This window comes from Onychostoma macrolepis, chromosome 02 (assembly GCF_012432095.1).
Source record: "Onychostoma macrolepis isolate SWU-2019 chromosome 02, ASM1243209v1, whole genome shotgun sequence".
Lineage (NCBI taxonomy): Eukaryota > Metazoa > Chordata > Actinopteri > Cypriniformes > Cyprinidae > Onychostoma > Onychostoma macrolepis.
This window is the reverse complement of record NC_081156.1, coordinates 4,055,141-4,070,315: the sequence shown is the minus strand read 5'-3', so window position 1 is coordinate 4,070,315 and position 15,175 is coordinate 4,055,141. Positions and strand designations below refer to the sequence as shown.

Sequence of the window (15,175 nt, the reverse complement as noted above, 5' to 3'; positions counted from 1 at the left end):
ATAGTATACTTTAAAAGAATATACTTGAATGTAAGGGTTTTGAACATTTAATTGCATGTTAATTTGCAACTTAATTAAAATGTATTATTAAATGTATTATAGCATATATTAAATGCAATTATCTGAAATTTAGTGTGCTTTTTCAATGTACTTAAATATATCTTTATATGTAATTTCATAATTACTTAATAATTTCCTAATTACTATTACAGTGTACTGTCAAATGTACTGACAAGAATTTATGGAAAATTAAAATATGCTTTAATTTCTATTGAATCTTGTACAGTATGTCATGTATTTAAATATATTTCAAAGATAAACATTTTAGAAAGATACATTAAGTACATTTAAATAAATAAATGAGCAAATACATGTATTAATATGCTTTAATATATTAGTCAACACATACATACAGCACATATTTCTCTAAATAAAAAATAAATTAAATTAAAGAAAAAAGAAAAACAGCCACAAAAGCATGCTCTCTTTAAGTAGCTTTGTAATTTCATGAATATTACATTATCTGTAAGTATAGTTAAAGTAGAGTTGAAGTACACTATAAGTTCACATTTAATACAAGTTAGCACACTCCTTTTTTACAAGGAAAAGTACATTCAAATACAAATGCATTCAATAATCAAACTATTATTACATTTCTAATGTTCCCTATACAAATATGTACAGGAGGTACCATGGTACACTGATGGTATCGTAAAACCATGGTACTTTGATATATCATGCTACTGAATGATTACCATCTACTATGGATAATTACACAAAAAGTCAAAAATTCACTGTAATACCACAGTGTGTTTTTTATTGGTATTATAATAAAAACCAATCATGCTTGTTAATGACTATTTAATGAAGTTATCATGAAGTGTCACCCGACATATGCATAAATTGTCAGTTTAATTAGCTGAATTTCTCTAACGATCCAAAGAAGTGAAGATACAGCTTTAAGGGAGTAGAATTACAGTCCACTTCACCTGAACACGATAAATAATAAATACAAGCCCACAGGTAATACTAGATATCTGGTGCTTGTTCTCTGTACAGACACTCCTGGAAATGTCAGAGCCCTGTTTATCTTCAATGCTGCATCAATGAGGAGTACATTATACGGCATTTATCTTCGACTCATGAGGGCGATTTGAATGATCATATTCAAGGAAAAGGGATTCACTGAACAACAACAGCGTGTTTGTGTAAAATCATCAAAACTAAATTTTCCCTATAAACTCGCCGGCACCACACGGTTTATAGTTTTCCTTTTACTGAATAAAATTAATTTGCCATGACCCACAAAAAGAGATATAGCCTACAGTGAGACGAGGTTACATACCAGAGCCAGTAATGGAGAACATCATCCCTCTCATTACAATAATTGGACCATGAGGAAGAGGAATGATCAAGTGCTGAGAAAATAACCTACAGAAACACTGCGATGGATTACAGGCAAAAAAGAAAACTGTCTTTTCTGACTATTGGATTGATATTTCTTTTGAGTGGCGTGGAATATGGTACGTATATTTGACGAGTTTTCTTTTCTTTTCTTTTCTTTTCTTTTCTTTTCTTTTCTTTTCTTTTCTTTTCTTTTCTTTTCTTTTCTTTTCTTCCTAATACAAACAATCCATGCAGCAAGATTGCTTGTTTGAATCAATAGTGCTTAACATCCTCGAGAAAGCCTTAAACTGTATTAAAGTGTAAATGGTGAATGTATTGATTGTATTTTGCACATCTACTGTTTAAATTGTCTTCTCTCTCTCCCAGCTGTCATTCTGCCCACTATATGGAGATATCTGCAGTTATTAGAGGCACCACCTTATTTTCTTGGCTTGGGTCTATCTGCGTTCAGCTTCAGTGGGCTGGTGTCTGGCCCAATGTTTGGTCACTGGTCAGACAAGACCAGAACTACAAAGAACATCATCATCTTCTCCAATGTGTTTGAAATTGTGGGTCAGTACTGTAGAATGGAGATGTATAATGTGATGTGATTTTTGAAATAGATCAGATATCCCTTGTTCTTGTGCAGTTGTGATCTGTTTGCTCATTGCAACACATTCGTCTTATAGGAAACTTCATGTATTTCATGGGATATTCAAAATGGCTTCTTCTGTCCAGCCGTCTTGTTGCAGGTGAGGATATTTTGAAGTTGCACTGTTCTATTAGTCTCAATGAGTTTTGTTTGTTTGTGAACTTCTCTGCTCCTGTGGTGCAAACCATCAACATTAATGTAATTTGAGACATCAAACAGATACTAACAGAGAGATCTGTTGTTTGATTGATGATTCTCATTAGATTGTAATTACTGCAGTGTTGATTCATCCTGACCAGACACAATAACTTGTTTAGATGTATGCATCTATTATGTATAATAAAGTATATATATAAAACTATAAAATATATACACACACACACATAATTGCAATCAAAAGTATTCAACCCCCAAGAGACTGTAATAATTTACAAATGTATGAGGTTTTCAGAAATGGCATCTATAACAGTTTGGTATATTATTAAAAGTGGTAATGTCAATAAACATATTTTTTTTTAAATATTCAACCCCCATCGAACATTAGTGTTCAAAGTCACCTATTTATATGGTAGGGAACAAAATTGTGTTGATACACAATGAAGACTTTGGAAACTCTAAAACAAAACTTAATTAGCTTGAGTGGTTGCACATACATACATATAGCCCATGTATATGCTGAAGTTGAGTAGCACATAGGGCAAGTCAAAAGAGCTCTCAAAAAAGCTATAGAGAAGAAATTGTAGCAGGCAGAAGTTTCATGAAATGACTTATTGAAAAGATGGCATCCTTCCACAGTATCAGCACTAAAATTCACAGCAGACTACATGGCTAGATGCTTGATTTTATATACCAGTGGCAATGGGTTGGACTGAAACACTTGAATTTAGTGATTAGGAGGTGTGTCACAATACTTTTGTCCGTGTGTGTTTAAGATATGCAGATGCTGCATGAATAGTAATACATAATTCCAGTAGTAGACAGGTGGAGCTGGGGGAGGTGGAGGGTTCCTAGACATCCTAATAAAACTGTACGCTTTTCTGTACGCAACATTTAATTTCTATTTTATTTTATATAGTTAAAAAAATTGAAACTATCTATATTTCCATGAATGCAGAGTACACCACATATAAACTACTTCATTCTTCCATCAGGTATTGGAGCAGGAGCTGGTTCCTCAATTTTTGGGTTCCTCACATGCACTACTCTCCCTGATGAGCGAGCAAGAGTCTTTGCAGCTGTCATGGCATGCCGTCAGGCTGGACTTTTGATCGGTGCGTTATTGCTCTACATAATAAGTGGCAAAAGTACTTTCTTCCATTTAATATTTACACAATGTGCATTTTCACTTTCAGGTCCTGCATTCAATATCTTTCTAAGATTGTGTGATTTCAAACTGGGTCCATTTGTAGTAAATAAGTACACCTCACCTGGGGTAAGTCTGTTTTGGCTAATTTCTTATTAATTTACTTGAATTCTGAAACAGATTATGTTGCACATGATTGACACAGCTTGAAATGTGAATGTGGTAACACTGTACATTTTGGATGTCTCCAAATGTAACAGACATGATTCAGCTCATAAGTATAGAGTTAGTATTATTATATCAAATAACAGAGACATGTCCGGCACTCCAGGTGATATTTCACTCCAAAAAAGGTAAAGGGGGAAAAAATGAAGCCTTTTTTTCTTTGTGACTTTATTTTTTTTTTTTAACTTTTGGTTGTAATTTTACATTCCTACATTCTTATTACTGTGATACTAAAAAAAAATCTCATTCTCAGTTATGCAATGCGCAAGAAATACTGATATATCATTTAAGCCGATTACTTTGCTGATTACAAAACAAAATATATAATAATAATATAATAAAATTATATAAAATAATAATAATTGTAGAATAATAAAAATATAATAATAACAATAAAAATTAAATTAAGTATAAAATAAAAATTATGAAATAAAATAAAATGGTAACACATTACAATAAGGTTCCATTTAAAATGGAAATTCTAGTTATAATGTTAAATTCAACATTTATTAAAAAATTATTAAAATCAAAAATATGATTTAATGGACCTTGGCAAATTTGAGCTAACAATAAAAAGTTGTATTTTATTAACTAAGAATGGTAACAAAGATATTGTTGGTATTATTGTTAGTTAATGCATTAACTAATGTTAACTAATGAGACTTTACAAATCTTAATTAAATAAAATAATACAATTAAATTAAATTAAATTAAATTAAATATATTAAAAACACTGGAATCTAACAAGAATTAAAAAATCTAAAATATGACATGATATGTATTTAGATTAACCAGTTATTTATTTATCTATTTATTTGTAATTTTTGTAAGTTGACCTGTTTATTTCAATGCTGGCCTTGTGCTCTTTTTGACCCAGCTCTTCATGTGCGGGATGTGGGTGCTTATGCAGTTTGCAGTAATGGTCCTGTACTGGGACATCCCACCACTGGACTCCTTCCCTGAGCAGAACATGCCCCTCAGAGAGCTCAGAGGTGAAGAAGATGAGCCCCTCGTGAATCTGGAAGATGAAAACAGGGCTGCAGCAGAGGACTCGTATGGATTGGTCAATCCAGAACAAACTGAGACCCAGTTCTCATCTGAACTCCCACCTTCTCCTCCGGATTCCCCCTCTCTAGACACATCTGACCCCTTTCAAAACTTCAGTGCCAGTCAAGGTGAAGCCCAGTGTTTATTGTCAAATGATAAAAGTGCTGTCTTTTTTTGGCAGAGAATTTTGAGTTGGTGTGGCATTGATTCCTTCTTTGTTGTATCTGAGGTGCTAATCTGAGAGAGTAGTGGCCTGAAAAAGCTTTATTGATCTGCTCATTCTGTCTTTGCTCTAAGATTGCAGTGTGTGTGTGCATGGTAGATATCTCCATTATATTCAATCCTGTCTTGGCAGCTTTGAAATGCTTGTGATCTATAGCATTCTCTCTCTCTGTAGAGTTTCTGAGAGAGGAGGTGGTGGTTCTCCTCACCGCTCAGTTCATCACTCTCTTCAATCAGACAGCACTTGAGGTAAAATTCATCAGGAGCGTCGTGCATCTAATTTTTTCAAGGTGGCACCAGTGGCAGTGATTCACTTGTTGTCAGATGACCATAGGAGATTAAACACTTATTAGCAACTTATGCTAAAATATGCTAAAACAGATCACACTTATGGAACCATTAGCAAAACCTAGCTTAGGACATGCTAGCAATGTGCTGAATCATGCTAAATCATATTAATGTTTTAAAACATGCTAGCAGTGTTCTAAAATATGTTAGAAATGTGCTAGCAACATGTTAAAAATGTTAGCAGTATCTTAAAACATGCTATCAGTGTGTTATTATGCTTGCATGGTGTTAAAACCAAAAATGCTGGATGGCTTACGTATCACGGCCCATAGAAACAGTCGCTAATGAGGAATCTATGTATATATATATCTATGATTGTATTTGATTTATAATAAAATAAATAAAAAAAAAAAAAAAATCAAGGTGGGTTACAGTGAAGCACTTGGAAGTAAGTGAGGCCAATATTTGGAGTATTTAAAAGCAGGAGTCTGAACTTTATAATTGTAAAAAAACAAATAATAAAAAAACAATCAATCAATAAACATGTATATTATTTGTAATAGTAAGTACACAGTATATAATAATTATATTGATAATAATAATAATACTTTTATGATGGAGTTACATTCAAAATGTGCTCTGAATGGGCACAATGCCTCTGAAAGCCAGTCTCCAGACCCCCCACACTGTCCTAAATTCATCTGAGCCACTAAATAGGTTCTGTCCAATTATGATTGATTAAGGCTCACAGTAGTAGGAACATAAATTTAATTTAATGTAATCTAATCTAAGCTTTGATTTAATATAATCAGGTATTTGAAATTGACACACATTTACCTTCCCGGTTGCCTGACCTAGATACATGACAAATTGGTTATAGAGTTCATAATGTTCCTTTTCATTATCTTTGATTCTTTCACGCTAAATCAAATTTCTATATGAAAAATCACATGCTAGATACATTATAATTTTGCATTTACTTTACACTGCCAGAACAAAATGTGAGTGATTCTCATACATGTAAGATACTGTATATTTGCTATTAGTTGTTCTGAGTTTGTTGCTATGTGGTTGCTAGGGTGTTCTGAATGGTTGATGTCTGTGTTCTCTCATCTCCAGACCATGGTGACCCCTCTGACGCAGAAGTACTTTGGCTTCGGTGAGCTGGGGAACAGTGTGATGTACAGCCTGTGTGGGGTGGAGGTAATTGCAGGTTTCTTCCTGGTGCGCTGGCTGAGCCGTGTGCTGGAGGACCGGGTGGTGCTGGCGGTGGGGCTGCTCATCTGCAGCGGGGCTTGTGTCTGGTGCCTCATCTTCCTGGCCAATCCACAGGGTGTGTGTATGTGTGTGTGTGGCAGACGTCCAGAGAAACTGGCGTACACCTGGGCATGGACAGACACAATATGCCTGCTCAGTTTGGTGCCAACTCAATGATATGCATTATTAGTTTGGAACTGCTTTAAATCTATCTATCTATCTATCTATCTATCTATCTATCTATCTATCTATCTATCTATCTATCTATCTATCTATCTATCTATCTATCTATCTATCTATCTGTCTATCTGTCTGTCTATCTATCTATCTATCTATCTATCTATCTATCTATCTATCTATCTATCTATCTATCTATCTATCTATCTATGTGATTGTGTCCATCTGTCCATCCATTTATCCATGCCTCTATATAATTGTCCATTAACCATCCATCCATCTATATGTTTATATCTGTCCATCCATCCATCCATCTATATATGTTTATATCTGTCCATCCATCTATCCATCCCTTAATACTTTTTTCCATCCATCCATCCATTTATATATCTATCCATCTATCCATGCCTCTATATAATTATCCATCATCCATCCGTCCGTCCGTCTGTCTGCCTATTTATCTACCCGTCAGTCCGTCCATTTATCTGTCTTTCTGTCTATCTAGAATGTCTGTCTGTCTGGAATGATATTCTCACTTTCATTCTCGATTGGATATGTGTTTTGATCAGGTGGTTTTGCATTCGAGTTGATTGAGTTCATCATTGGAGTGTTCCTGCAGTTACTGGGACTTCCTTTTGTTGCCGTGTCTCAGGTGTCCCTCTTTTCTAAGGTTACAGCTGAGAAAACACAAGGTGAGAAACAAAGAGAAGTCCCCTGAGAATACAAAAAGAGACAGAAGAAAAAGATAGATAAGATCTTGAGAAAACATGTAACACTTGAGTTTGTATAGATGTCACATACTGCCACTGTTTAAATATTCAAAAACTACGTGCTGAATCTAATGACTGGGTGTTTTGTGTGTGTGTGTGTGTGCAGGTTTTAGTCAGGGCGTGCGACGTTCAGTCGGGGGTCTTGCCACCATTCTCGGTCCCCTGTGGGCCGGGGGTCTAATAGGAAATCTATATGTGATGCTGGGCATGATGATGCTCCTACTGACCCTCATCATGGTGCGTGAACAGACTCTTTATTCTGTAACATTATCAGAGATTTCCCTTAGTATGCAATCATAACCACATTTACCAGCTCAATTATAGTTACATTTATTGCTTTGTGCAAACAGTGACTATTATAGATCCAGTCAACTGAAAAAATCTCTATTAAAAGAGATTGCAGGGTCATCAGAATTTGTGGACTGTTTCTTTCAAAAAGGTGATTTGGAAATAAGTATAAATGTAAGATTTTAAACACTTTATCAGACAGTGAATACTTTTAAGAGTTAAGAAACTGTATAGTACCGTCTCAAGCTACAGTATAATAATAATAAATGTTGGTAAAAAAAAAAGTAACGGAATTGACAGTATCAAGGCTGGGATTCATTTCTAGTCTTGCGCCCAAGGTCCTGACACTTCAAGAAATTTAGCATAAAAATTTTATGTTGAAATTCCCATGATGTACTGTACAAAAAATCATAGAAATAGAGTTGACAATTTAAGATGGTCCCATTCAGACAAACGTAAATATAAAATTAAGTGAATAAATAAGAAAAAAAAGGCAGTCTATTTGTAGATTTTTTATAATCTTTTCATATATATAGAGTATATATATTATAAAAGATTGTTATAATGGCAACAATCCTTTTAATAATATGTAAACTAAAAAAAGAAAATAATATTTACATCCTCATATGCTCGGTTTATATATTACGTATAAAACTAAATAATATTACAGAATTTTTAATTATATGAAAAATGTCTATGTCATTTGTAAAATGACCCTTTAACAAAGAAACTAATGATGATTGTCCTGCTCAGATCATGATGGTGTTGTCCTATGAGAAGCTGGTGGAGCCGCCCAGGGTGGAGCACGCACAGGACTCAGAGAACGGAGGATAGACGCCACCCTTCACTACACAGGATACAGGTGAGACAGTTCTCAGTGTTAACTTTCACCTGCCTTTTACATCATAGTTTACAGGATAGTTTGTGATGCCATCAGCTAATCATGTCATTTTCGACTACAGAGTCATTTATGGCTCATATTATTGGTTCACAAAAACTGGCCGCCACAGTGTATAAGATTGCAGATTTTAAATAGCACATTTCTCTGGGTTCTACTAATGAGATTGTATTGTAATGCTAACAGATCTTTCTTCAGATATCATAGAGCTCCTTGACTGAGCTAATATTGCTGTGTCATGCTATTAAGAATATTCAAACATTCAGAGCAATGAATGTCTTGATGCCACAGTATTTACCATCAATGTCTTACCTATAGTTGTCTCTGAATAATAAGATTGTATAATAGAACCCTTATGAAAAAGAAGAGCATATAATTGTATTGCATGCGCACTTGTAGTATACCTCAGATCTTAAAAGCATATATATAATATTTTACAAACTGTACTTACAGATACTTACATTAAAATTGAATATCATTTGAATGTACTTAAGTGCAACTTCATAATAAATGTGTAATTATAAATATTTAAATACATAACATACAAGTTTTACTTGAGATTACATTAAATGCTTGTCAGTACATTCGACAGTAGGTTACATTTGAACAATATTTCAAAGACAATAGAAGTAATTATGAAATTACATATACAGATCAATATTGCATTTATTATAAATGTAAACTATAGTACGTTTTAATTTAATTGTAAATCATGCAATGAAGTCTGCATGCACTGAAGTAAATTCTTTTAAAGTATTATTTCCATAATAAATAATTTTTTTTAGCATAAATGTACTTCTTTTTCATAAAGGGGAATTATTTTGACATGAGAAAAAATGGCATTCACATTTCACAACAATACGCATTTCATCTTTAAAGAAAAAAAAAGATATATCTGCAGTTTCACTCTGTATGATCTGTATTAGGGTGACATACTGTCTTTTGAACACAGACGGAAATTCTACTCATAACTTATATTTTGTCTGTGTTAAACTGAGTTAAACTGACAGACTCCAGCCATGCAGCTTTAAACCACAATACAGAAACAGCTCAGAATGGAAAACAGGACAAAATGTGGTGCTAAAAGCAAAGAAGTGGGCCATTGAATAACAAATAGCGACAGTCAACATTATAACACAAAATTACACTCTGCAGTATGACAAAAGCTGTCATTGGTAAATGAATCTATCTGTGTGATTTTCATATTTCAGCACAGAGCAAGAGCCCCTTTCTCTGCGGTCTGTCTGCCAAAGTTTAGCGCTCGTGTGGGGCTGTACAGAGCAGATGCTGAAACAGTGGGAGATAAGAGGCCCTGCCAGGGCTAGCAGACCGCGAACAGCGAGAAGGGCGCACACACACACACACACACACACACACACACACATGCGTGCACAAATATTGCATTTAGTATAACATATCCTAATTCTAACATATTTTAGTTTAATGCTGCAGTTTTTATATTCTGTATTTTTATGATTTATAATTTACTTCATTTTGCATAGTGTATTTACTGAGTGACTCTTTTAATGTAGGCCTAAATGTCTTATATGGTTTGAGTATCTACTGATATGGTGATATGATGGAGTGTGGATATTTGTATTGATTGAACACATGATGGCGCTATTGTCCCTTAAAGAGATTGACATTGAACAGAACTGCAGGACTCTATGCATGAGTGTGTGTGTGTCAGAGAGAGAGGAATGACAAAGGGAAATAAACTGAGTTTCTCAAAAACAAATGATTCATGCAATTATTCTGCACAGATCATCGGTCATTTCCTTGGATATTTACTCAACTTAAGAGGGAAATTGAATATTTATATGTCCTCTGGAGCGTACGATCTGCCGTTTAAGTAGATTGTTTTGAAATATTATTACTGTAAACTCATTCAAATCTGTGTTCACCAAATACAGAAGCTTTAAACGAATTAATCAACACCAACATTATTGTCTCATCCTGTCATTCACTAGTCCTTTTTTGCTGAGGCGCCCTTATATCTCCTGTTTTCTTCCTACGTAAATGTTATAAATATATACATTATTACTGATATTTTATTCATGTGTTGTAAATATTTCACTACCATTTCGGATTGTGGACCATTTCACAGAGTTCAGTATATTACATTTTTAATTTAGCTGGGCAAATCTAGCAATCTTTTTCTTACTTAATGGACATTAATTAATATATAGCTATCCCTAGTTTGTGTCATATTACACTGGCATTAATCTAGTAAACAAATTAACACTGCTGCGATAGAGTTTATGGAAAACGGTTACAGTAATCCAGGGTTATTGAAAGGCTACTAACTTATTTTTTGACTGATATCTCTTCAGTTGTAAGGGTGAATGTGTACGTTGCGTAAATTTAAAGGGATAGTGCACCCAAAAATGAAAATTCTGTCATGATTCATTCACCCTCATGATATTTTGAAAAATGCTGATTTCCATTGTGTTCATATAGACGGTTTCATCGGGCGCACGCGCCTGGACCGAAGTTAACTTCCGGTCTGTGTTTGTTTATCGGTCTTGTTAGTAGCGCCGGCTACAAACACAGTTAAAGTTAAAGTGATAAGTAATGAAGTTGGGCTCAGGTTGTTGTGCTGTGGGATGTGTTTCACATACATTTATTTATTTGTGGCGACCCACCACGATATCAAAACGGACCGATTTTTCAAATGGCTTCGTTGAATAAACATGAGCACCTAATGCACGTTTAAAAATCAAAACGAGGCGCGGGTGTTTTTATATCACTGTATTTCTGAAGGACAACTGTCTTTAGAAAATGTTCGATGTCATTTTCATTTTCATCTAGCAAGTTATATGCCTGATAAAGCAGCGTTTGTAAGCTCAGCGTTGCTTTGTGTAACGTACAACCCAACAGCCGTTTCCGGGGAAAGAATAAATTTGCAAAAAAGTCCTTCCAAGTAGTTATCGCTACATCTCAGTCCGTCTGATTTACGCAGCAAACATATTTTGCTTGTTATCAAAACATAATCTACTCTAGAGGGACTTAGCTGTCATTACTGATTGTATTTGGATGTCTACCGGAAGTTAAGTTAGGGCCACAAAAGCGCGCATGCGCAGTAATGTTTGTTTATGTTGTTGCCGTTGAAACCGTCTATAATAGAAGTAATGGGGAACTGAAACTGTTTGGTTACCAACATCCTTCAAAATATAATCTTTCATGTTCCATAGAACAAAAAAAAGTCATACAGGTTTGAAATAACATGAGGGTTAGAGGGTTACTGACAGCATTTTCATTTTTGAGTGAACTATCTCTTTAATTTTTCATTTTGCTGTAGAAGGAAATGCTGCAATAACATGTGCCATGGCCTCCCATTTTACCAAACCCAGGAAGATGGGAAAACAGTTAATTCCACTCAATGTACTGCAGAGCATCAGAGAATTAGCATTTAACCGTTCACCCCTCAATCCACATGATCTCATAATCCTGCAACAGCTCTGTGTGAAAGAAGATTATAATCCCAATCCCACATACGTGTTCACATCTGTAGAAGTGATGGGCAGGAAGAGCGTGAACACGCCGTGAGAAGGCGGCACAGTAATCACTGTAATTGAGAGCAATTGTGACAGTTATAATCACGACACTGTCATAAATCTGTCAGACATCAGACGTCCGTCCGGTTTTGAGTGATGTCCTCTGATAGCCGCTCAGCTCTGTCGGTGATATTAAAAAGAAAATTTATTTCCTGATAGCTTTACTGTTTATAAATTGACTTTCCTTCACAATACCGGTCACGGCATCTAGAAAACATCAAGTTTTTATGTTAATGAGAAGCATTCTTCGGACATCAGAGTGTAATGACATAAATGATGGAGCAGTTGGAAAAAAAACAAGCTTTTTTAGTAAATTAATGCCAGCTTTTTATCCTGCTGGATGTTCGGCATCAGAATAATGGGTTGCCAGTGGGTTGGCATTTGCATTCAAGAGGCTTACGTGCCATCTCTGCACAGCTCCTCTCTCTTCATTTGAAAATGTCATTTGGAACCAGCAGGTTGTGGCCACGGCAACATCACAGAATAACATTTCTCAAATCCTATTTGACAAATATGTGTCAGACGTCATAAGCGGCTCGGGATTAAACATGTCGGCCAAACGCGTTTAGTGTAACACCAAGGGTAACCCGAAAGAGTTCAGGCCAGTGCTACGAGAGAATTGGGGACTGGAGAGAAGAGTTGGATTTGTTGCCAAAACCTTAGAGTGAAAAGACAGGAGAGAAGCAGCATTTGGCATATATTGTGCATGTTCGTAGTATTATTGAGTGACGAATAGTATTTGTGGAGGAGGCAAATCAGGTTTAAGGTAAATTATGGTAAGTAATTGGTTTATGATTGGTTTATGAACCACATTTGGAGCAATTATCAGAAATGAAATCACATTTATGCAGCGGGTGGTGAAGCAATTAGCTCTGCGCTGTGTACGGGACACGAATGTAATAGCAAATATTCATAACCCCCTTCAAACCAACACTATCCTCATCTCAAAATAACAAAAATGAATTGTTTGCTCTGACACTATGAGATGCAGCCTTCATTCTGCATCCCAAAAGCACAAAAAGATACTGGCATGAAAAACTAGAAATTGGTAAGCTGCTAAACCCATAAAACCAAGATGTTTTTAATTTACAAAATGAGGAAGCGATGATAAAATGCGAAAAGATTCCTGCTGTAAAAAGTGCTGTATAGTTTTAGCTTAGTCTGGTTTACATTCCAACACAGTCATAACTGTTTTTAGGCAGCTTATTATTGTTGAAGGTCAGTGTATCCATGCTAAAACCTGCATGATTTCTTGAACTCAAATGAATCATATTTATGCAGTAATGTATATTAAATGCAATATATGCAATTTTTGCACTCCTGTTTGTCTGAATACAGTTTAAAAGCCTAACTTGTGTGATTTTGTTATATTTTTTCCAATAAATATTGAATAAATGTACAAGAACTGGTATCAGGTTTGCACATTTACTATAAATTAACATGTTGCTTGGGAAGGACTAGCTAGTTTGGGACATATATTGGTTTTTAGCTTGTATACCTTATATTTCCCATAAACTGAAGAAAAAATATTTGTTTGTTAATTTAATTTTTTTCTTCTTCTTTAGGTTAGGTTTGAATGGTTTGACAAATGCACTCAAGCATTATAAATTGTGTAAATATTTAAATAAATAACATATATCTTTAATTTGATGTTATTTGCTATTAAATGAAAATGTATTATAGTAGAAATGTATGTTAAATGCAATTAGTGAACTTGAGCCACTTAAGCAGGTCTTAAGTACATCTTTACAAGTAATTTCAAAAGTACTACTATAGCTTTTGAAATATGGTGTACTGATGAATGTAGCATTTATGGTAAACTAAAATATACTTTAATGTCACTTGTATGTATTCATATATATGTAATTACACATTTGTAACACAGTTGCTATTTATTTTTATTTTTTTAATAATTTTTAAAAACTCTCTATACTTGAAATTATAATCAAGTACTTGTGCTTTAGTATGTGTCAGTACATCAAAATAATTGCACTTTGAAGAATGACAAGATAATGAAACAAAATGTATTTTAAATAATCATACCTTATACCATCAAGGCCTTATACTTTATACTAACAAATTCAAAATGACTTTCACTGGTCATTAAAAACCAACAGTTGGCTTTGCCGTTGTAGGGTGTTTTCTAAGCACGCATCCTCGATTTTCATGTCCAGCTCTGTGGTGTTCTCTCGCCCCTCCAACGGATGAGTCAGCTGGAGCGAAAACCAAGCTTTTTGTGTCTAAACTGTCATCAGCATTGTTTTTCTTACTGATTAGCTGTGATTGGTTTCTGTGGGAACTCAGATGGACGTTCCTGTGCTGTGCTTTTCACAGTCAGCCTCTTGATTGCATTAGAAGTGCACATGGAAGTTATTACAAATTGATAAGGACTCCATGGGAGGTCAACAAGAGATCGATGACTAATTGCGTTATGCTCGTCATCTTGAAGGGCACAGAAGACGCACATACACACAAACACCCATGGCTTGAAAAACAAGGACTGTCCTTCACGAGATCCTAAACCGCATTACCTGTGCTCACATGTGAGAAAAATACCTTTCATTAGCTCACCGATAACAGCAGGGCAAAAGCTATACAGCGTCAGTTGAAAAACGGTACAAAAAAAAAAACAACAACCTTGAAGTGATGCAGCCGCCTCCATTTGTCTTCATTCTGTTTGGCAGGTAATCTATTAGTTTTAATAATCCCTGCTGCCATATTGCAAGCCAAGCAGCCATGTTGCCGGGGCTTGTGCCCAGGACTTCATCCACCCTAGATAAGTCATTATGACAATATGAGCCAGTCAACCAGTAAGATGGTTCCCTTCGTCGAATGTTATCATGAAAATAAATCCAGTGGGATGATATTAAAAAGACTTAGACTGACCAACAGATCCGCCTTGTAACAAAACGTTGCCAAACAATATTTTTTTTCAAAAGTCATCAGATGATGATTTATTTATTTATTTATTTATTTTGAAAACTGAGTATGCCTCATTCTTTAAAAAAGAAGCACAAATCAAGGTTATGGTGAGGCATTTACAATGAAAGTGAATGGGGCCAATTTGTGTGGAATTTAAAGGAAGAAATGTGAGGCTTAGAATTT

The 15,175-nt window shown here is 34.9% G+C and overlaps 1 protein-coding gene across 1 annotated transcript; it reads left to right on the top strand.

Moving 5' to 3' along the window:
• The first annotated feature begins 1,447 nt into the window (after positions 1–1,447).
• Positions 1,448–10,161, top strand: mfsd8l2 (major facilitator superfamily domain containing 8-like 2). The gene is made up of 12 exons (XM_058759742.1): positions 1,448–1,523; positions 1,774–1,959; positions 2,076–2,138; positions 3,190–3,309; positions 3,391–3,470; positions 4,444–4,741; positions 5,011–5,084; positions 6,243–6,456; positions 7,127–7,249; positions 7,434–7,564; positions 8,369–8,477; positions 9,725–10,161. Exons 1-11 carry the CDS (start codon positions 1,448–1,450, stop codon positions 8,447–8,449), a joined length of 1,446 nt encoding a protein of 481 aa, XP_058615725.1. The 3' UTR covers positions 8,450–8,477; positions 9,725–10,161.
• Positions 10,162–15,175: the final 5,014 nt, after the last annotated feature.